General features: G+C 40.4%; 1 protein-coding gene across 2 annotated transcripts in view; it reads right to left on the reverse strand.

The window, feature by feature from the left end:
• The window catches only part of tsnare1 (T-SNARE Domain Containing 1), a 246,109-nt gene that overhangs the window by 177,265 nt on the left and 43,603 nt on the right, over positions 1 to 25,241 (reverse strand). For both annotated transcript variants that reach the window (XM_085803223.1, XM_085803222.1), the window contains exon 2: positions 7,186 to 7,300. In XM_085803223.1, coding sequence (XP_085659349.1) covers positions 7,186 to 7,270 — 85 coding nt within the window. In that variant the 5' untranslated portion in view covers positions 7,271 to 7,300. The remainder of the gene's footprint in view (positions 1 to 7,185; positions 7,301 to 25,241) is intronic.

Here is a 25,241-nt window from a genome sequence, read left to right on the forward strand (position 1 = left end):
CTAGTGTAGGTGACACTCTGTTTCCCAGCATTTTGCGTTTTGAGAATGTGCTGCAGGTAAACTTCTTGGTGAGAAATGCCACAGAATCATCTTAAAACCTTAAATATTTCTATATGTCAACACTAACAAGCTGGTCTTTTATCAGAATCCTGACCATGAATGTGTGAGACAGGGCTTCTGTCCAGATGTTACTATGAAATTCCAGTGAGTTGAAGAACACATTCTTTGCTGGTCTGTTGCTTGCCACTGTCAGAAGACAGAATACACTCTACATGCTGTTGAAGTTCAGGTACTTTTCATAAAAAAACCAAATGGGGTCTTGAGAAGCCTGTTTCCACTGTTCTTTGGTTCATTGCACATCATTGTTTTAATGTTCTAAAAAAAGATGGCTGTGGTTAGCTGTTAGCTTTGGTGAGTGGTTTGTTGCTGATGATGTAGCACCAATTGCTAGTCTGATTAATGGAACAGTTCATAGCTTTATGAGATGAAAGCATTTGTTAGTGACGTTGTGCTGTTTCTGCTACAGTTGTGTTATTGTTAAACTGAGCTTGAATGCTGGAGTTGAAATTTTGGATGGTTGATAGAGGCAAAATTCATCTTTATGTTTAAGAAAATTTAAAAAAATTAAAGTTAAAAAAATTAAAAAAATTAAAACAAAAAATTAAAAGTTTAACAGGTCAACAGAATAAAAAAGATACCACAGAACTGGAGTTGCACATTGACAATATACCAGTGAAAAGACCTGATACTCTGGCCACTGAATTAAACATATTTTTCCTAAAATCAACAGAAAAGATCTCCAAGCTGTTTACTCTCCCAGATTGTGCACCTCATCCAATTGATCATGGAAAGCCCATATTTGATATAGAGGAGATTTCTGAAAATGAAGTTGCAAATATTATCAATATTTTAAACAGTTTAGATAATTTTAAAAAGTTTAAATATGCCTGCTCAGTATACAAGTCTCTGAAAGGCCTTGCACCACCTCCATTGAATGACTACATTAAACAGAAGGTAAATATTAACCGTTCTACGAGGGCTACCACAAGAGGGGATTGTGCAATAGCATCAAGACACACCACTTTTAGTCAGTCAGTACTGTCAGTCAAAGGCAGCCATATTTGGAACAGCTTACCACTAACAATTTGAGAATGTCATACATAAACCACACTCAAAACACATTTAAAAAACTGGCTGAAAAGCAATCAAAATTGCACTCACTTCTATTTTAACTTTCCATTTTAATTGTTCTACTGCACTTAATGTACTTTACAGTGTAAAGCATGGCCACTATAGCACTTTATTCTACCTCTCTGTCTCTGTGCTTTGTTTTGTATGTCAGGTTCTTGTTCTTGTTGCCTGTCTTGATTGTTTGTTAGAACTTCTTTGTACCTCTGATCCCTGTGTTTTGCTCTGTCGAGTTCTTATTGTACTGTCTGTCTTATTTCACCTGTCAATATTGTGTCTGATTTTATGTCTGTCCTGTTATACCTATGTCTATCTAATTGTTATGAAATAACAAACTGCCAGAGGACTGCGGGTGAAAATTAGCTACTTGCTAATCCCGGTACATTTACGTTGGGCTTCCTCTTTTCTCTTCCTTAAAAAGAGAAAAGAACTGATGTTATTAATGTACATTGTCCTTTTTAAATAAATAAATTAAATTAAATTAAAATATTAAAATGACAACAAGGACAAAGTGTCCCAAGTCTTGCTTTTCTGACTCTATTTTTAAGTAATGCTGGGGTTGAGGATTTCAACCTGAAAAGGGAACAGTTGGTATTTATTTTGTATGTAGATTTTTTTTATATAAAAAAATGTTTATTTCTAATAAACTGCCGCTCTGTGTAAATGTCTGGTATAGAGCAAACCCTCTTTGGTGAGTTTTAAAGGCAAAATGCACCTTGAACCTGGACTGCTACAGGTCATGTGGTCACAGCAACTATTTTAAACCTGTCTTTACTTTTGTCCCCACAAGCACAAACACACTCTTTATTATTTTGTATTAACAAATGTATTATTATTGTTAAAACTGCAATTATTTATGATGGCCTATACAAACTGTTGTCACAGTTCGTAGGCCTGAATTTCCTTAAAACCAAGGGTCTTTAAAATCCACAAGCACATTATATATTCAACCTAAAATCAAATAATCAATAGTACTGTTCTATTCGATGGACTACAGAGAACGTACTGTTACTTTGGTGTGGTAGAGAGCACAGAGAGGGAAAATTAACAGTTAACAGTCTGTACACTTGAGCTAAAAGGCCAGTGAATGTTATGTTTACATTGTCAGACACTTTTCTAAAGTGAAAGACATTACTAAAGCTTGAGTGCAGGAGGAGACCTTGGTGTAAGTATTAAATGCTTCATCTATTCAATGAGTGAATAGAAGCTGAAAAACATGAGGTTGTTAGACAGGTTAGGGTGTGAAGAGGTCATAGGAGAGGTGCTCTGTGAAGACATGAGAGATAAAGAGGGATGCCCTGCTCTGACAGACTCTGCTAGCTTGTCATCAGGGAACCACAGAACTCAGGGAACTCTTTTATTCCCACCGCAGTATGCATTTTAAACAAAGCAGAATAAATACTGCTATTGGGACAAGATGTGCGTGCTTTTATTACTGCTGTTTTATGGGATTATGTGGGTTCAAATGTGGTTTTCATATGTGTAGTGTTTTTTTTCATGTTTTTATGTTTTTCCCATTAACCAAAGATATTTTTTAACACTAGGTGATGGACAATAAGGTTTTTTGAATTGAACTGAATTGAATTGAGTTGAACCGTGTGGACCGACCTGTCTCATGTGCTGGGATGGTGACGGATCAAATTCTTTGGCTGAGAAGGAGAATAAGGCTGAATGCCTTCAAGTAGATGGAGCAGACCAGAGGTCTGACTAAGGGCAGCATTAGTGACAGAGTTTGATGTAGGAGTGACGTGTGCTGCTGGGCTGATCAAACAGCTGACACAGCAGCACAGCTTGGACCACCTGAAACAAAAAGGAGTCAATGCAATACATCACTCCAATGCTGCGTAAGAAAGCCATTGTTTGCTATTGCACATGATTATCCAATGGTAGGTAGGGGTGTAAGAAAATATTGATACATTGAAATATTGCAATATTTCATTTTGCAATACTGTATCCATATTCAAAAGCATTGTATCAGTTTTTTATTGACAATTTTCATGCAAGCCTTCAGTGGGGGTTTGTTTTTGTGTTGCATTTAAAACTCTGACTGCTGGTTGGCAGCAGTCATTCAGCACTGACTCCTCTGCTCAACTGCAACAATGAGCTCAAAAGAGTAAAGGTCTGTGGCTCAGCACTTAGCTCAGTCAAAAAAGAAAAAAAAAATTGTAATATAATGATAGCAATTAATAGCCGGTCTTCAATTAACAGCCGGGTCTCATAATGGGCACTGGATACATGAACAAATAAAGATCAGCCCCAAACGCAGACCGGGTCAAAAAATAAATAAATAAATCCAACGCCTGGGACAAACTGACAGAGATGGACAGCAGGTCTCAGTTGGGAATGCCAATGGACCGCCGCACACGCTGTGGAAATGCTGTTATTGACTTGGACGGGAGCGAAGTGCCACAGCGTGCACAATGGAGACGGAGACCCAGCTCCTACAGCGCAGCCAGGAGAACAGGTGCCAACAGCACGTGAGGAAGATGAAGATGAGCTACTGAACGATGAGCATGGGCGCTAATGTGTAGAAATTAACCGAGGCAATTAGAAATAAAGGCCTCTCTCAAATCAAAGCTGCCTCCAATAAAGGCGTAATTGTGTAAATAAAGGCCCTGGTTACTGCGGTACTATATATACTTGTATGTTTACATGACTCCAGATTGTAAAAATGAAACTCTGAGAATTAAAACTTTAACAACGCCTGTGTGAAAGCTTTTCTGAAGTAAAACAAAAGTTGACATTCTTAAAAAAAAAAAGAGAGAAAAAACATTGCCCATTCTGTGATGCGACTATTGCACATGTGCACATCACAATGATGTGCTAAAACAATATTGTGCAGCCCTACAATATATTAGACATTAGATCTTCACATATTGAACTCTTTTCATACAAAGTGCAGCCAAACACCAGGCTGAAGAGAGAGGAACAGCAGCAGCAGCAGCAGCAGCAGCTCCTCTGTGGCGCTGCAGGTGAACCAGCGTGAGAGTGGAATGCCGTCTTTTAATTTTTTATTTTTTTAGCAGCGCCTTCGTTACAGGTGATACATGTCTATGTGCATGTGCATAATTGGTTTTTAATCGAATAGAGACACTTCAAGATTCACAGCCCTACAGTCCAGGCTTTTGAAGATAGAGTAGGCCTATAAGATCAGAGATGTAACAGTTTACTTTAAAATTGTTCAAATATGTTGCTCCTGAATAAATCTGCAACATGTGACGGCCATTTTTGAGGGGGGGAAATATGGCTCCTGATATAATAGTCTGTAGACATCATCATCATTCCACTTTTTTCACATGGTCTGGTGTTAAAAAAGCAAACTAAAAATCGCAAAAAAGAAAGTCGAGGATAGTTTTGAATCGAGAATCAACCTTTAATCGAATCATGACCCTAAGAATCGGAATCGAATCGTGAGACACCCAAAGATTCCCACCCCTACAATATATCGTCTTGCAGATTCATGCCAGCACACAAATGGAAGGTTCTGTATGTTTCTCTGTCTGTCTGGAGTCTGTCTGTGGAGCCGAGGAGGCTGATGTCTGTCATTCCAGCTGATGATTCCATCACTTTAACAAAGTTGAAATTCCCTGTTTCTCATTAGAGCACATGGATATTTCCAACTAGCAGCTCAAATGCTCTTTGTCCTGCTCAGACATGTCACATTCACTGTCCTCCACATCTCTTTATCTCTAATTGTGTCCCACTGAGTCTCTCTTCATCTGTTCATCGTCCCCTCTCTCAAACGCACGCACAAGGGTGCACACACACTCGCACACACACTTGCACACACACACACACACACACCTCCAGTTGGGCCGGGAACATGTATTGCCTCAGGGGTTCTATCTTGCTTCTACCCTATTACAGGGCTAATGAAAGCAGTGAGAGGATCAAATCCAATGAAGCTGCTTTTCACACTGCTTAACCCTTATAAAAACCTGTGACCTCTGAACGAGCTTGTGCACACACACACATACATGCACGCTCACACACACATGCACAGCCAAACCCTAACCCACACAAGCCTGAGCTGTGGAAAGAGAAGGGTGAATACATACTAACAGAGGGAATGGAGGGCTCAGTATATGAAAATTAGAAAACAATCACACACACATGGAAACTGCATTTTGTGTTGTGCTTATTAGTGCACTTTCTGCATGTAATTGTCATAGTTGTATCTGTATTTTGGCTCATGTACATGTGGTGTTGATTGCTTGAATTATTCATGTCTTTATGAATAATAAATGTGTTGTGATGACTCAAACACCTGACTCTGATTACTTGGAGGAGGAAAGTGGGTGACGAGTAAAAATCATGTAAACTTTTATAAAGCCACAACTGTTGAAGAACATGCTCTGCTGCTGCTGCTGACTTGATGATATGAAGCTTCTCCAGGAGTTCAATGTGGAAGACAATCATTTGTTCTTTCCTGTTTTTATCCTGCTGTTGATTATTGTTGTTAATCTCACCTCTGCATGTTGTCAATCTAAATGTCATCAGAACAGTAAACAGAACTGAAGTACCTTAACATTTATACTATACTCATCAATTCATTTCTAATGACCTGGCAGACCTGCAGAAGTTTTCAAGTAGCCTGCCCCCTGTCATGACGGGAGTACAGCATCTAAAAAATTTAAAAAGTTATAAATTCATGAGAATAAAGTCTTAAATTTATGAGAATAAAGTCGTAAATTCACGAGAATAAAGTTGTACATTTCCTACGAGAAAAAAGTCATAACATTACGAGAATAAAGTTGTAAATTACGAGAATAAAGTCATACATTTCACGAGAACAAAGTCGTAAATTCACGAGAATAAAGTTGTACATTTCCTACGAGAAAAAAGTCATAACATTACGAGAATAAAGTTGTAAATTACGAGAATAAAGTCATACATTTCACGAGAACAAAGTCGTACATTTCACGAGAATAATGTCGTACATTTCATACGAGAAAAAAAGTCATAACATTACGAGAATAAAGTCGTAAATTTACAACTTTATTCTCAAAGTTTTATCTGTCAATGTGGCCCTAATACTCTGTCGTACTTTTTGAATGCTTTGTCTTTATGTAAAGCACATTGAGTTGCCTCTTGGTATGGAACGCACTATACAATTAAAGATGCCTTGTCTAGTCATCAGCAAAGATACTCTACTCTGACAGGATGGCCCATTACAAACTGTGCTAATGATAAAATATCTACATATACAATAAATATCTACAGTATTTCTAAGTGGTGTGAACATGTGTGGATGGTTAAAAGTTGTGTGTCGCTTGATGTTATTGGCTAACATAACACAGCTAACAGACATATTTAGCATCACACAGATTAGTTAGTGAGGGTGTGCATGACCGCCTAAAATTTTAACATGGTTTGTGATAATGTTAACGCTACACTAAGTTAGTATTTTAATGTTTGGTTTCAAACAAGAGAAACGTGCAATGATGAGTTAAACTGGAGCCAGTGGACCGCTGTGATTCAACACCACCAGGAGATCTGTGCCAAATCTCACAAGAGTGTGTTGCTAAGACAGAAAAAGGCTTTGAACTAACTTTATTTTCTCCATGATTTGTCCGTCTGAAATTTGTCATGTGGCTTGTGAAAATTGTGAAAATTGAGTCCAATATTTACTTCGGTGACTATGGGGCGAAATAATCTGGGCTAATGTTAACTTCTCCCATTGGAGTCAACAGACTCCAGACCTGCTGCTGGTCTCCTAAAGGGGCAGGATGGTGGTGAAACCCATGGGACACAGATACAGGAAACCGACTCGTCAACTGATACCTCTCTCAACCAATAAGAATCCATGACTTCCCTCATCCTACCATAGCCAACCAGAGTCCTGCTCCTCTCCTCGGTGGTGTTGGCTGCCAAGCTGCACAGCCAATGAAATGGTAAAGTGTCTACATTGTTTCCATTCCACTATATTTACTTGTATGTGTTTTGAATTGCCTCTCACATTCATGACACCATGAAGAAATGAATTCCTCTCCTCACCTACTGGCTGGTAGCCCTGCCTCGTAGGACCTCCAAATGGGTTGCGACTGCCGAAGGAGCCTCCGTCAATGGAGCCGTAGGACATGGTGGATGGTGACGTGTCAGCTGCAGGAACCTGGTGGAGGAGAAGAAGCCAAAACACAATACATTTATTTCTACTTCACTCAACCAGTCCTAAAGATCCCATTACTACTACCCTATGATATCTTATTGACAGTAAGTGGAGGAAGTATGATATAATGGTTTTTGACATGAGGCCTGTGCAGATGGTGTTACCATTAGAGGCCTGGTGATGGAGCTGTTAACAGAGCACAATATGATTCCAGCCCCATGAGGCCAAGGAGCATCCTTATGAATAGTCTGATACTTTGCAGCACAGCAGAAGAAGAGAAAAGCTGCAGAAACTCTATGACATCATGCAGTTTTATGATTTTCTGAATTAGACTGAAGATCTGTGAACTGTAACCATGTTACTTTCACTGCCTTTCTATTTTATTCACCATGATTGGCAATGAAAAAATGAGCCAGCTGTCAATTGAGCCAAAAATATACACTCACTTAGCATTGTTAGGAACATATTCAATCAATTATCCAATCAGCCAATCACATGACAGCAGTTTAAAGCATAAAATCATGCAGACACAGGTGAGAAGTTTCAGTTCATGTTTATGTCAAACATCAGTGGTGGTGTGTGTTTCCCAAACTGACCATCTTTAAGGTCACTAATGGGCAGACCATCCATCCATCCATCCATACATCCATCCATCCATCAATCCATCCATCCATCCATCCATCCATCCATCCATCCATCCATCAATCAATCAATCAATCCATCCAATCCAACCATCCATCCATCCATAACCAGTTCTCTGTGCAGAGGGGCTGGAGCCAGTCCCAGCTGACAGAGGTTGCGGTACATCCTTGCACAGGTCACCAGTCTATTACAGGGCCACACACAGATGCACACACACTCACACTTATGGACAATTTGGAGCTAGGTGGACTATGAAGATTGAAAAACTAAATAAACAATCAAATTACATTGAGAAATAAAATCAAAGCTTCCATATGGAGTGTTGGATACCAAAAATAATACAGTCTCAAACTGACGTTATTCTGTCCAACTTGACAAGAGCCAAAAAAGGGAAACTCAAAATCTGATAAAGATATATTTGCAGTATGGCAGTTTAATCTTTTAAAGGTCCAGTGTATAAAATCGGGGAAAACCATGACATCTAGCGTTCAGATTCTAGATTACAGCGCTCACTCACTCACTCGCACTCACCCCTCCCATCGTCAAAGTGACGGTGGCCTCCAAAGACCAAAAATATGTGTTTATGGAGTGATGAGGTGAAGATCTAAACCATTTTATCATATGTCTGTTGTTTCCTCCTCCTTCTTCTTTCCTTCCTCCTTCATCTTCATTGGTTTATTTATGAACGTGAAACTCGTGAAATGTGCTTTCTGGTTGGCTGGATTTTCCATTCTGGCTGCCACACAAACATGGCGGTGCAAGATGGTGACACTCTCTAAAAGACCCTTGCTCTACGTATATATGAAAGAATAATTATAAGGCTACGAAAACCAAACAAATTGTATTTTATAGCAATTATACACTTACACAAATATATTAATGGGTAGTGTATTCAGATTTTGCTGATAAACCTTGTTAATTATTACACACTGGACCTTTAAGGTAATTAACAACTAACCTAACTGGATGTGTTGGTTTCTACACACATAGGCTTTCATATGCAAATTACTTGAGGTTGTATTGTGATTTGTTTGAAACGGAATTCCAGTGTCTATGCATCTGTCAGAGAATTTTCATGACATCCTTAATGTCTCAGATCTGATCAGGACAGGAAAAATACACCAAAACAACTTAAAATTTAAACAATTAGTAAATATCCAGTATATTGTAAACCACACATTAGTTCTTGAGGGATAACTAAACCAATGCAACCTGTTCATCACTTAATCACATAGCTAGATGCCTTTTTTTCCTCCTTTGGACAGATTCAGGCTCACTCTACCTCCACTCTTCATATTCATCTGAGTTCTGCTGAAAAGGTCAACTTCATTATGTGAACATGTGTTTAACCCGCGGCCAGGGACAAACAGATGACACTCAGATCAACACATCTCCCAGCGCCTCCGCATCTCTCTCTGTCAGAAGTCAGAACATGATGCTGCTCAAGTGGCCAGCGCTCTTTCCCCCACCGTGAAAGACAAGCATTCAGACAAGCGGGAGAATGTGATTACACAGAGTCACTGTGCTGCCCCATTGTTGTGGTGAAGCCAGTGAATCCGGCCTATAGGACGGGCATTATGGGTACGAAGTGGGACAGAGGAGCAGCCAGAGATTCGGCGTCCACACATTACACGGAAGACAGATTCACTGGGCCAAAAGAACGCTTAATCCGATTAATTTTCATAGAGAAGGGAGATTAATTACTTTTGGCAGTCCATAAACAATCTTCACTCTGCTTGATTTCAAGCCCAGTGACTGCGCCTCACGTCCCTCTGAAGTGTGGACATACGCAGCCTCTATCTGCATATGAGATGCACATCCACACACGCACAGACACACAGCATAATCTTACCCTCCACCACTGTGTAGAATTAGAACCCCCCCTCCCTTTGCGTGTTCACTTAGTCATTCATACAAGGGAAATCTGAGGTCATGGATTCGGTGATGAAACACTGAATTCTTTTCAAATAACAAATATATTACTGTGCAATTGTTCATGCATGTGATGGCATCATCCTCACTGATGACATCAGAGCTTGTCCTGTCCCTCAGATTACAAACCTGTCCATGAGTAATAATTAAATTACATTATATGCAACTCCAACAGAACACAGTGACCAGTCAAGGTGTAGAAGCATTTCAAACACACACATTTGAAGCATCATAGCAAACATCTGCACAGTTATGTCAATGTGATATGTTTTTCCTTTAACTGATGTTGCAAAATGTATTTTCTTTAATTCTTTTTAGTGACATAATGTCACAAAACCAAGAATGACATTAGAGATTATAGGACATAATGGACAGACATGCTGCTATAGAGGTGTATCATGTAAAACAGTGACATTAAGGTGGTATGTATGCTATGAATGTATAATATGTATGTAGATGGGGAGAGTGAAGAAAACAGGATGGTCATAAATGATGTAACCTGAATATAACTGTAGAAAGAATGTCATTATAATACAATAATAAAATATCTGATGTCCTAACAATCTAATACAAATATGATTGAAATATAAAATAGTATAATATCACAATACTGTGGTGATAGAAATGGCAAGAATTAGATATAGTGTGATGCAAAATAATGTGTATTATGAATGGCTTATTTATAAATGTATTGTATATGTAATGCATGGCTTTACAATTACCTGATAATAATGAATATCATGTTATGTAAGATAGTATTGAGTAAAGAAGCCATGATGAAGCCAAGCTGCTGTAGAGGGGAGTGTCAGCACAAATATAACACGATAATCAACTCACACAGACTGAATGATGTCACACACAGGCTATTACAATATAGTAACACTAAAATCAAAGAAGTATACAGTGTAATCCAAATCAAATAAGTATTAACTTCAGAAAATGTTTTTTATGCTGTTTAATTGGAATCTGCTTCAGTCAAGTTGAAGGATGTAGGCTATTCAGATCCACTCCTGCCATGGTCTGTATCTGCTTTTATTAGTCACATTAGGTTTCATTGTCATCTTCAATGGTCATGGTCAGACTACACCTTTCAGACGTCCATGGAGAATAACTCATCACTGATCAGAAATAATAGAAGCGATGAGTAACACCCCTGAATCATGCTGACCTGCTGCTCTGTCCCAGCCAGGAAACTCTAACTTGAGCTTGTATCTTTAGGGTTACCATGGCAACCTCAGCCACCACACAGTAGGCAGCTCACGATGGGGGTTGATACTAAAATTACAACACTTCATCATCAAAACTCGTTTGTAGACCTAGTAACCACACATCACCAACTCATCATTTTCATCTCAACACATCTTGATGCATCATTGTATTAACTAGTTAGTATAGCCTAGATCTATTTACACTCTAACCATGTTTCCATCTACTTGTCGATCGAATTATCTGAAGATCGATAAAAATATCAATGTGAATAATAATGCCGCATGTGCGTTTCCATCTCAGACCTTTAAAGTGAATAAAAAGTCGCGTGTAATGACGTTATGTGCCATTTTTAGATCATATTGCTGTATCGAATTTTTTTTTTTGTTGCAATTCAAGGTGTTTCCATCCATTTTTGGACTATATCACAAAACAGAAGAACGTCCATCCTTCATCTTTAACCGACTATCCGAGGTCGGGCTGCACACAGGCCCAGTGTGACGAGCTGCTGGAGTCGTTGCCTGGAAATAGCCATATGCACGCCAGCCAAGTTAAAGCAGAAGTAAGCGATCCGGTGGTTTTGGCTAACTTCTTGTCAGCCGATGGAGTTAGCAGTCCCCGCCCTCGTCCCTACGTCACCACATTCACACGCATCCCTTGGCTGCAGACACAGAGAGGACTGCCCCTTTATGCCGTTCTCTCTCCTCATTGGATAAAGGTTGTAGGATACAAGGAAAGTTTTCTCCTCGGCTTACAGCAGAGCAGAGTGACTGACAGACCCGTGTTTCAGACCAAACACTCTATGTAAGTGATTGCTGTCGGAAGATATAACTATTTAAGACTTATATTAACACAAACATTCCGCTTACTTCTGCTTTAAGTTGGTAAATACATGTAGGCAAGTTATCGGCTATAGGCTGGTGTTTAATGCAACATGCCTGTCATCTAAACACCACAGCGGAGGTGGACTCAAACAGTTCTGGGAGATGGTGACACTTCAGCTTAAGCCGGTCTGTCCTGTACACCTGCATCTTTCTTTGTTTACTCCACCATGTATTTTTAAAGCTGGGAATTAGAAGCGGAATCAACCTAAAACATGATCGAAACTCACATTTATCCGGCAAAGAACTGTTTCCATCAGCGTTTGTCGCGTGAACTTTGTATCGGTCCTCTTGTCTTCTTTGAAGCAGAATAGAATTCCAGAAGTCACGGCTTCTGATATGAAAGTGATCACATGAATCAATAATATAATTCAGTAACATGGTCCCTGTGGATGCTGTAGTTGGATTGTCCACAGTCTGTTATCAGTCCACAGTGTAACCTAGTTATTAGATAAAAGGTATAAAAGAAAATAAATAGTGCACACATCTATCAACTCTGAAAGGTAAAAAATCCAGTTTACTGCTGCTTTGAAAAAAAAAAAAAAAAAAGTATATCCTCAAAGTAATACGTGTCTGACTTGTCTTGAAGCAATTTTTACAGCACAAAAAATATATTAATAAATCCGGGTGGTGAGAGATTTTTCTGGCACATGAAATGTCAGCGTTAAATGAAGACAGTCCTTGTTCATGGAGAAAAATGGGCCCTTCCACTGGTAAACAGAGTACAAGTGAGGCACAGCGTGTGCACCCCTGTGTGACACTGCAGGACACAGAAGGATGGTAAATACAGGCCTGGCAGGGCAGAGTGACTGGATCCACGGTTCCTCACCACCCCCACTGGCTTTCATTCAGTCCCCCACTCCTTTCACAGCTGTCATTATCAGCAACACAAGGCTTAGCTTAGCCCGAGCAGGCAACTGAGCAGAAATAAGCCTACACCCCGGACACAAATGCTGCATTTATCGCAAACAAGCAAGGTTCAACCTGAGGCGGGATTGTGTGTGAGTGGGCACCGACGATATGGATTTTTTTTTTGGAAGGCTGATATCATTATTTTCAGATGCAAGTCGCCAATAATGTCTGTGTTATTCAATAGTTTTATATTTAACTCTTGTCTCGTCCTGTCTCGTTTAAATACATTTTCTATTTTATATTATAACCAAATTCCTCCCAGACTGTGTCTTATTCTCTGAGGTAGGGTTGGCCGGTAATACGGTAATAAGGTATATCGCGGTATCTTAAAATAGCATAGTATTAGTTTCATTACCGTCATTAAAAAAATTGCAGTGCACTCATATTAGCAACTAAATATAATTGATTTTACTGCCTAAATAATGAGTGTATGTCCAGCACCTATGTGTGTGTGGTGTGATTTTACTCATGTTTTCCTTTATGGAAATGTTTGATAAAGTTGATGGACGTTGACGTCGTCACGTGACGGCTCAAAGAAGAGAGAGTGGAAAAGAGTGAGTTGGTCCTCAAGAAAAACATACAACTTCTGCAAAAACCTTGGCTAGATTTAAAAAAGTATAATAATAGTATAATAATAATTCTTCATTAAAGGTGTAGAGAAAAGAAAATTGAATTTAAGCCCACTCATGGGTCATAAAATTTGTGTAATAACTCATCTATCAGACGATGTAGGCCAAACTTTGTGCAAAATTCTATTTTTGAGTAAATCCGGGATGAAAGTGTGTATTATTTTTTTCGCATTGGATAATGCAGGCGCACGGATTATACATCAGCCTGTACACGATTCACCAGCCACTGATATTGGATCCGTAATCCGTCATTCAAACGTCTGAGACAACACACACACGGAGCTCAGGCTCGCCCCAAGCTTTGAATATCCCGCCTGCTCGATAACGACCAATCAAATTCGTTTTCCTTACTCGGGTAAACTCGTGTTGCAGCTCGTGAAAACTCGGCGCGACAAACAGGACAAACGGCCATTTCTGTACACCTTTAAGACCTTTTGGGTGCTCAGTCTGCAGCGTGTGGATCCAAAAGGTCCTCACGCTGCAGAAGAGACACATCCCTGTCCCCACCTCTGTCCAGTGGGCTCACTACCTCTATGCCCTGGAACTAATGAAGAATTATTATTGGGCTGCTTTTTATAACTTATCTTTATAATGTATTTTTGAATTATATGCCTATATCTTTGTATATTTGATGTTTGAATGTATGTTGTAAAGGTCCTTACTCTGCTTCAGTAAGATTTATAGAGCCCCTGACTAAACAGGCTATATGTTATTCACGTGTTTAATGCTGTCTCTCCTCTTAGATTAATATTTCTATCTGCCGTCTATTTATAATAGACACGTCTTAATGACGTTGATTGTGTCCAGCTGGTGTGACATTAACTGTTAGATATACTGTGTCAGTTCGGCCTCCTCACCACACTGAAGAAAGCAGCAGGCTGAAATGTGAACGTTGTGGGCCCCTGCTGCCCAGATTAAAAGTAGAAACTAATAAGAAGTTATGAGTGCTGGCTATCTGTGTTCTTAGTTTTGTTGCCGTGCACCTATACCTGAACTTGAGACTTTTAGTGTGCTCACTTTCTCTGTCAGGATGTTATAAAAACACAAAGAGACGCTGCTCCAGCTCCGATGGAGGTTAGATCTTCACATATTGAACTCTTTTAATACAAAGTGCAGCTAAACACCAGGCTGAAGAGAGAGGAACAGCAGAGCTCCTCTGTGCAGTGCAGGTGAACCAGCTGGAGAGGCAGCACTGTCCTTTTTTTCTCTTTTTTCTTTTTTTTAAGCAGCGCTGTCCACATTTGGTTATTTCATTTTATTTATTTGTAACGGGACTCTGCATATTCATGAACGTACAATATGTAAATATGCCAGATTTAGCTCTAAAGCTCATTTCCATCTGCAGCCCAAATATAAGCTATTTGTTGTTAATAAAAGTTGTTAATGTTGGTAATGTACATGTTTTGTTATTGTTTCAGTATTCTTATGTGGTGTTTGGTAGCTATTCCCTCCCACTTTGACAGTGTCTTGATTTCTGATGACTTCTCTGGGAGAAGTGTCCCCCAGCTCTAACACTGGGATGTTAGGACAAGTCTCTGCCTAATGACAGTCACCTGCAGCAATCTGCCTCCACTACAAGTCAACTGAGTTCACACGATTTCTTGTTTGTAGTTTAATCATTGACTATTGATCATTTATCATTGATCAACTCTGCAAAACTGAATTTTTCATGTTTGCCTGTTTTCCCCTGGGCAATACAAACAATAACTGTGTTACTTCTTCTGCTGGCCCCTCCTCCTCACATACAACATCAGCTACCTCATCACCAAGTAAGCTACTATCTATATGTGTTTTTTGACTTTTATTATATTTTTATAGTATCTGTTTTTATAGTTGAGTGTTTTTATTGCACACTGACTTGACTCATCTTGATGCATTGTGTAATATAATGACAATTAAGCCTCTACTCTATCTTGCTCTATTTAGGCACAATGGCAATCATTTAGTTTAAGTGTAACCTCTGGTTCAGATGTGGGTTATGTGTGTTCCATCTGCCTCAAGCCTTTGAGTGGGCAAGAATCAATACAGCGCTTCTAGCTTCATCAACCTGTAGCGATTAGAGACACCATCACCCTGTAAAAAGCCCACAGGTCGACTCTGCAGCAGGTTATGATCCACGGTTGCGTTTGGTTGCTAGTGGTCATACTAATTATGACAGGAGCACAGAGAAACATGTGTTTACGTAGTTTAAAGAGAGACAAGTCCATGTGATTAGAAGGATGTGGTAGATGGATGGATACGACACAGGAGAGTGATGTTTGATCCCCATTTAAATGAAACAGTTCATATAGATCCTGGTACCCATGTTTGGACAATCTTTGTTTGCATGGTGGAAAGTGAGGAAGTTCTTGACAAACTTTTACTTCATGATCCCTGCAACCAGCTCCAATGGGCTCTACGCACAGCTCCACTACTTCCTGAATTTAAGGCAGCTCCTTTATTTCCTGTCTTACATTATTGGACAAACTGATTAATCCAGGTGTGTATGACCATTGTGACTACTCAGACACACCTGGATTAATCAGTTTGTCAAATAATGTAAGACAGGAAATAAAGGAGCTGCCTTAAGTTCAGGAAGTAGTGGAGCTGTGCATAGAGCCCATTATGGGATAAACTGAAGGCTGTTTCACTGTAATGAACAGCAAAGTAAAAACAAAGCACAAGAGTAAAACTATGTAACACAGCAAAAGAAGCCAAGCAGTTTAACTGATGTGATAACAACATTAGAGATGGGTCACCAGTACTATTGGTGCCTGAACAGAACATACAGGTCAGGTCATTCTAACCACAAAATAGTGTAAATGTAGCAACAACACCACTGTAAACACTCTTTAACTAGCTGATGAACACCATGGATCCAGGAGCTGGTGGAGACCGATACCAGAGCAAGAGACTTTATCAGACAACTACCACAGCATAACTGTTGCATTATGTCGAAATGAACAACTGTTTCCTGTGGTACATTATATCAGCTGACCTGTGTTACCTACAACAGTACATGTAGGTACTGTAAGTGTGTGCATCCGCACTGTGTGTCTGTCAAAGGCTCTGACATGAATTTACATTTTTATCTAGTTTCAAGTTTGTTCTAAAATATAGTTCTAAAACAGATGAATGAGAATCAACTAGCAACAAAATGTCCCTGAATATCGCCATGTTGATTTTATTTCTATTTTCTAAGTTTAAAGCAGAAGTAAGTGGAATGTTTGTGTTAATATAGTCTTAAATAATTATATCTTCCGACGGCAATCACTTACATAGAGTGTTTGGTCTTAAACACGGGTCTGTCAGTCACTCTGCTCTGCTGTAAGCAGAGGAGAAAACTTTCCTTGTATCCTACAACCTTTATCCAATGAGGAGAGAGAACGGCATAAAGGGGCGGTCCTCTCCGTGTGTGCAGCCAAGGGATGCGCGTGAATGTGGTGACGTAGGGACGAGGGCGGGGACTGCTAACTCCATCGGCTGACAAGAAGTTACATAGCCAAAACCACCGGATCGCTTACTTCTGCTTTAACATGAATTTTGTAGACTAAAACATGAATGTGTATCATCTCCTCCACACACCAGGACCTCTCTACTCACACAGTCTTTACCCTGTTAAACAAAAACTCTTTGCTCCCTGAGGGAATTCACTTCAGATCATGAATTGTATTTGATATAAACTGGATTTCTGGTTTCTGCAGCTGCAGCTCTGCTACCTTCAGAGCTCATGGTTGTATTAGTCAGAGCAACAGTACAAATACCACTGGAGCAAAGAGCTTAACGTACATGGAAAGCTTTCACTGACTCCAACTGAGGGCGCTAGAATCTGTTTTGTGTTTTCTCTTCTTCACTTATTTGAATGAGAAAGACTGAGAGAAAAAAACAAAAACAATCCAAGACTTTGCTTCAGTGCTGGTTCCCCTTTACCTTCATCTGAGCCCTCACCCTCCACAACACCAGTCCATGTGTTGACCCCATGACCCTCAGGGATTTGTCCACATTGTGTCCCACATGAATCTCTCTACTTGTAAATCTCATGTCCTCTCGTCTCTCTGTAGTTGTTGAAAGCAGGCGGACCGTCTGACTGACAATAGATTGGTCGATACAAGTCAGACAGTGTGGGAAAATGTATTGATTGCTAACGCAACCATCTTAAGATGCTACTTAACAGACAGTTGCTAGTTTTGCCTCAAGATTGTGGAAGAGATACAGAACAGCTTCATTGTGCTTTCAGCCTTATTAAAATACTGTACATGAGCACAGAGAGAGCATTGAGTCTGTTGAGTTGTTGACTTGTGTCTATGTGGCCTCGGGGCTTCCTGTTTTATTTTGAAATCAAACTCTCCTCTTGTTGTGGGTAAATTCTCCTTGGCTGTTCCCTGCTGGTCCCATTGTTTCCACCTGTTCCCCATTACCTTGTTTGTGTCTATGTGTTCTGTGTTTCCCTTTGCCCTGTGTCAGTTCGTCTTGTCCCCTGAGTCAGAGAACCAGCACCATGGCATGCTATCTAGTCAGGTTTTGTGTTATTTTGATACTTTGTGTGGCCATTGTGTGTCATGTTTCTCTCGATACAGTGTATTTTTTTGTTTTGTTTCTTAGCTGTCGAAGCGTTTTTTCCTCTGTAGAGTCATTTTTCTTTGGCACTTTATTGAAAGATTGTTTATTTGAACTTTGTTTCCTGACTGGTGCATTTGGGTGTAGGTGTTAGGTTGGTTGTGACATAATGTAGTTCAGTCATTGAGTTAGATTTTTTTATTTTTTTTTTATCTCCATATCTCCAAATAAATGCAGCAATTTAAAGAACTACACTCATTTGCTTTATGCTTTTTTTCCTATAAATCATCGTCTTATAAACTGTGTTTTTTGCAATTGCTGAAAAATGTTTCCATTATTATTATTAGAAAATCTATTTGCAGGGAGATCCATCCACTGACTTCAAGATAGGAAGTTATATTATTTTCAGTAGGTTTCACACACACACACACACACACACACACACACACACACACACACACACACACACACACTTGCACACTCACACATACTTGGCACAGCTGATAAGTACTCCTGTTTTTATTTGAGTTTCTAAGAAGCCTTGACATTATACTCACATAAAAAAATGAATGGGGTCAGGTTGTGTCGATTTCTAAATATTGAAGAAATTAACAGCTCCTTATTAGTGTGACTAACCTGACCTCTTCCCCTTTCATATCATCTGATGACTTTCCTCTTAGAAACCCTTTTGTAGAAATTGACCTGTTATGAGAAAATGATCAAAAACTAGGTCACCTGGATGGTAAAGCACAAACAATGGAGCTCTTGAATGTATAGATGCTTCCAAAGCACTAAAATAATCTCATCAGGACAGAGTATTGCTACAATGAGGCAATGTATGCATCATGTACCATGATCAAAATTATAATAAGATATATTTAAGTATGGTATAATATTCAACATAATAGTTTAACAAATTCATTTTACAACAGATCATCCACTTGAACTGAACTGTTCAGAGTTATTAGTTCCAACCTTTTGGCAGAAAACTGTGTGAAATGAAACAAGCTCTTGCAGTTAAAACCGGTGATGTTGTTAACAGAAGGGTCAGGAGAGGCAAACCAAGTAAATGCTCTGGCCCCAGGGGCAAAGAGAGCCCACTGACAACTATAAACCCACTGTAATCTCCCATAAAGACACCATATGAAACCCTGTGGCTGCCCCACCTGATGCGTGTGTGCTGCAGCTTGTATGAACAAATGAAGTGGCAACAATCGAGTCTGAAAAAAAAAAAAAAAACATCTCTTCAAGATGGTGGAGCAGCCCACTCTGAGCTTCAGAAACCTGTGGGTGGTGTCCATCTTCATCTACAGTTTATGGTTTGAACTGCCTGCATGTGATGCCTTCAGGGAACATGTGTAAACTGTAGGATTTCCATTGTTCATACATCTTACAACAAGCTTTTGATCTTATCGTAAATAGAAATGTAATGGATTAATGCAGTGGTTCTCAAACTTTTTTCGTCATTCCCCAATTTTAACAAGTGGGGATTTTCAAGCCCCACTTCCCCCCGTCGCCCCAACAAAAATTACTTCAAATTTATGTGTGTGTGTGCATGCGTGCGTGCGTGTTTTCATCTCTCTCGAGTCTGACATAAGATATAAAACGCACACAAATATGATCGCATTTGTCAATCGCTGTGTTTTATTTTGAAAAGTGCTGATTGACCGGATTCTCTCATTGTTTCATGTGTGACTTCCTGCCAAGATTGACGCGTTCGCTCGCGGCTCGCGCACAAAATTGACCAGATGCCGAACCGATTACTGCAGGGCGCGACTTCCACCACTGGTCTGAACTACACAACCGGTACTTGAGCACCGAAGGGAAGCGGTCTCTGTTCTGCGCTGTTCGCGGTGCTTCGGCGTCCGGTGTGAACCCAGCAGCCTGCTACCAGAGCCAGTCTCTATTAGAAATTCTCTGCTGCTGCTGCTGCCTTGTCCTGCTGCAAATGTTGGCCCGCTGCAATTAACATCCCGACGTCAATCATTGTTTTTGCACTTTACTTCCAGGTTACATTTTTTCTCCCGGTCTCCCAATGCTTTTTAATAATTTTAGCTATTCATTATTACTTTGTTTGTGTGTGGCTGTTTTGTTTAGAGTGAATTATCTTTGTTGTCAATAGAATTAACAGTAAGATAGGCATGAAATTGAAAATTTCCTCCCGTTTGTCGCGCCCCACCTGTCATGTCTCCGTTCCCCACCAGTGGGGCACGCCCCACACTTTGAGAAGCACTGGATTAATGTATTTATTTTTATTATTTAGATGTGAGACTGAACTTGAAGGACGGACTGCTGCACAAACTATGTTAATCATCATGTTGTTCAAGAAAAAAAAAACATGGCGCACGTCTTTCCCTGACCCAAGCAGTTCCTGGAATCTCTATTATGCCTATAAAATAGTCCACAGTAATTCCAGGTACAAATTTAAAACATGTAATGTTATAATTATTTCATTAAAAATCTCTCAAACAAAAATGATCCTGCAAAAATCACGAATAAACCCAGATCCTAGAGCAGCATGTGTCGTGACGCGCTGGCGTTTCAGCTAATGGAACAAATTGCTCGCATTTCCTGTCAAAGCTGCAACTATTTTCCTGACAGTATTCATATGTGATCTGAAATGAGGCTGGAGCCAAAGTGCCGCAGTCTGAGCATCGACACTGGCTCTTTCTCATCTGCACCTCTGCCCTCACATTCAGATACTCGGTTTGAGTGGATTCTCCATCTAATGCTGCCTCCTCTTCTGTCGACTGAACCCACACAAGAGTCAAGCACAAGCTGACTGACAGCTATTTGTTGTTACTTTATATATTCCACTTTAATTCAATATTATATATGTATTCAATTCTGTACTGGTTGTTTTTGAAATGAAATGCAGGGTGAAACAGGGGAGCTAAAGTAGAATGCACTATTGCTTTTTTTTAAAGCATATTTTTTGGCTTTTCATGCCTTTATTTGATAGTTCAGTTGAGAGAGACAGGAAATGGGGAAGCAGAGAGAGGGGGAATGACATGCAGGAAAGGGCTGCGATGCGGGATTCGAACCAGTGCCACCTGCAGCCGAGACTTTAGCCTCAACACATGGGGCGCCTGTTTAAAGGGATAGTTCACCCAAAATTGAAATTTCACTCATTATCTACTCACCCTCGTGTCGACTAAGGGCTGGGAGAAGTTTCAGAGTTATCCGTGGCTTCTCTGAGTTACAGGGGGTCTCGGCGTAGCAATGCATGTCCATATAATGGTTACAAATGGATACCAACCGTCTTCGTAACAAAAAGACACACCAAAAAACTTCCAAATACCTCCATGCTGCTCGTATGTAATGTCCGTCTTGTATTGAAGCCCCGAAATGCAAAATTGTCCCGAAAAAAATTAAATAAGTCTATATTTCAAGCTGGTTTGTAGCGGAAGCTCCTCTTCCTGGTTCATCAAATTTGGACGAACCAGGGTCCGTCCTCTTCCCAGTTCGTCCAAATTTGACGAACCAGGAAGAGGAGCTTCGAGAAGCTTCCGCTACAAAACAAGTGTGGAGGAATATTAAATGGTTTTTGTGTAGTTTTATGAACATTTTTGTGTCGGGCCCTATTACTCTCATAGAAAGTTTAAATATTGTGTCAAAAAGGACCATTTTATTTGGGCTTCATATAATTTCTCTGGGACCACCTGTGAGTCCCATTACTAATGTTAAAAACCTAGCTACACTGCATGCATCAGTACATGAGTTCAAGTCTGTATATGAGAAACAGAGGAGTAATCTAGTGTCAGCATATAACTGTCAGTTGTATGGAATCAAATCAGTGAGACCTGATGACCATTAACACTCTGATGTTGTTTCTTCATGACAGCCCTGACCCTAATCAGCCAGACTCACTCTGACATCCAAGACATCCTGATCCCATGCTCTGATGGAAGCTCCCTGTCTAATTACCTCACTCACACAATTCCATTAATTGACTCTATTAGGTCAATGGATATATTAATATGTTGGATATGATTCATTTACCAACCCAGAAATGTCTGCTGGAATTAGTCCATATTCCACAGTGTGCGGTAATGGTTCTCATTTAACCCTAATGTTTATCTGTAGCCTCTGGCAAGCTGGACATGCAGCTACTGTAACCGTAGTGTGGAGAAAAACAAACAGCCAAGAAGTTAACCTCTTATGTCAACATAACAGAAAGTGCCAATCAGAAGAAAGCATTGCTGGCACTGAAAACATATCAGACTCTTCAAACAGGACAAAGAAACCTGCATGGACAATTTACTGGGCTGCACTTTACCACCATTCATTACTTTTTTTGACTGACTACACCAAACGATCATTCTCTATTGAGAGATCAGCGAGACAGAGACTTAAAGGGAATGGAAGGTTCAGATATTTAAAGACTTTTGAAGCCTGGTTATGCTTTTGAAGTGTAACCAATGGGTTTATTGATGGTTAGTATAACATTATACCTCAGTCATAAAACATTGACAAGAACAAAATGAACTTCAGCTCTGTGAGGTTGTATTTAGACACATGGTAGCATGCTGAGCATCTTCTGATTAGCACTGAAGTTAAAGGAGAAGTGCCGTTTTTTACAACCTGGACCTGATTTCTGGCATAAAATACAGTCGTTTACTCAGCCATATAACTTTGGTGTCATTATAGGAGTCCTTTGGAAGATATTTGAGAGCAAATTATCTGCCGCAAAACTCGTTCATTTCACCAAGTTTCCGGAGTTGCCTGTTATCATCATCTGGGGTCCGTAGATTGATCTACTAACCTCTGAACTGGATGATGCAGCCGCAGCACAGCTCATTCATTCTGCCTCTTTGTCATTTATATAACTATAATAGCTAAACAGTATTGTTCTGTACACACTGTAACCTTTTTTTTTCAAAAGAGGCTCATTCACTCTGCGACGTCGGCTTCTTTTTTTTTGCGACTGTCAGCTTGTTTACCTGGAATTTGCTGCTGCTAGTTTTGTGCAACATGGCTGAATATTTGTCAGATTTTGAGGTTGTGGACGACAACTTGGACCGCTCAGAGCCAGAGTGCGGATTAGGAGCTCCTTGAAAGGAGGATGTGAAGGCAGAGAGAGGAACACCTGGGAGGCTATAACAGAAGTGGGGCAGGCCTATCGTTAAAAATGTGTGTGTTGTAGGCGGGGCTATAAAGGGAAGTGGGTGGTGTTGTAACTGGAAGTGGGCGGGGTTATGGCTGGAAATTGGTGTGCTGTATTTGAGAAGTGGGCGGGGCTATACCGGGAGGGCAGGGCTGTATCGGGAAAGCGGGCAGAGTGTTGACAGAAAGTGGGCTATAACAGGACGTGGGCGGAGCCATAACTGAAAGTGGGCGGGGTTACAACTGAAAATGTGCTGTGCTGTAATGGGGGGGGGGGTATAACAGAAAGTTGGATTTTAGCTGAAAGTGGGCGGGGCTAGGGCTGAAACCGGGCGTGCTATCACAGGACTTGGACAGGGCAGGGAAGTGGGCGGGGCTATGTTTGAAAATGGGTGTTTTATTTGTGAAGTGGGTGGGGCTATAAAATGAAGTGGGCGGGGCCGTAACAGAAAGTGGGCAGAGTTTTGACCGAAAGTGGGCGGGGCAATAGTGAAAAGTGGGCGGGGACATCACAAACCACTACTGATTATGGATTATTTACTAACCTACAAACTTATTTCATTTTTCTAATCTTTCATTACCTGCCATCATATCCTGGCAGGTTTTTACCCATCTTTGGTTTTTATTCTGAAATGGTACCAAATTCAACTTGGTTTGATTTTCATTTAACATTCAAAGTGGTATAGTACTGGGATACTGAATGTCACCTAGGCCGACTAAAAGTAACACAATTAGCCAACAGACAATGCATTTACTGTAAACCCATCATCTGCTTTTTTTGTACTTGCGCAGTGTTTCTCCAATGGTTGACAGAAGTTACACACTATAACTTTAAAGAGTTACTTGCCCTTTTGGGGCCCCCCAATAGTCATTGGGCCCCAAGCAGGTGCTTAGTTTCCTAATGCCTTTGGCCGGCTCTGGATCTAATGTAAATTTTGTCTGATGGACTCCTAATGACACCAAAGTTATATGGGTGAGCAAACAAGTGTATTTTATGCCAGAAATAAGGTCCAGGTTGTAAAAAAAATGGCACTACTCCTAAAAAGTGCAGCTTAGACTGATGGGAGTGTTGCCAGTGTAGCCTGGAAGTGCTGGAAAAAATTAAGATTCATCCTGTGGAGACCAAAAAGGTAAAGTAATATATATGGTTAAAGTTGTATCTCTCCATCTAGCAACATCAGTGCGTCGAAGTTTTCACTCGTCCAGTGGCAGAGGACCTCCCTCCTCTTCTTTCACATTCTCAACAAGGACTATGATGTGCAGGGAAAATGTCACAAAGGACATAACAACTGACAAAACTGCGATCACAAGATTCAACAAAAACAATGCAGCACAACCATTAGCCAAGCAGCATCGCTGTGCGATGCTATGCTACATAGCAAGGCAGCTTTCTTCACACTTTCATAATGCTGGTTATAGCAAGTGATCTAATGTCATTCTGCCTTCAGCAGCAAGTGTAGCCATCAAGTGTTGGTAAAACAAATGACTTTGTTGTTCTTCTTATGCACAGCGTACAGTTGCCGTAAGCTACCGTTTTTTAATTGCCGGTTTACTCAGCTGCGGTGGTGCGCTTAAAGGAACAGTGCCATTTTTTACAACCAGTGGAAAGCCAGACCAAGCTGCGTAGAACCAACCCTAAAGGCCAAACGTGTTTCATTTGTGACAAAGAAGCCCCATCCTCTGAACTCACAAGACAAGCTATGACGATGAATATCAATAAGAGAGTTAATGAATGTGCCAAAACTTTAAATGATGGAAAACTTCTTGCGAGACTCAGTGGTGGAGATGCTATTGCACAGGAGTTCCAATACCATATCGCATGCTTGACAGACCTGTACAATAGAGAGAGGTCATACCTCAGAGCCACCAAGAGACTGGAACAGGAACGTGCACCCGAAGAGGATGCCCACCCACAGGCATTCTCAGAGCTAGTCACATATCTAGTAGAGACCACCAGATCTGGTGAGGGTCCTGCAGTCTTCCGACTTGCAGACATAGTTCACCTGTATGCCCAGCGCCTGGAACAGCTGGGTGTTGATGCACCTGCTGTCAACTCCACAAGACTGAAGGAAAAACTGCTGTCAGAAATACCTGAGTTGG

This window comes from Trachurus japonicus, chromosome 16, assembly GCF_045865225.1.
Source record: "Trachurus japonicus isolate A0001 chromosome 16, Traja_1.0".
Classification (NCBI taxonomy): domain Eukaryota; kingdom Metazoa; phylum Chordata; class Actinopteri; order Carangiformes; family Carangidae; genus Trachurus; species Trachurus japonicus.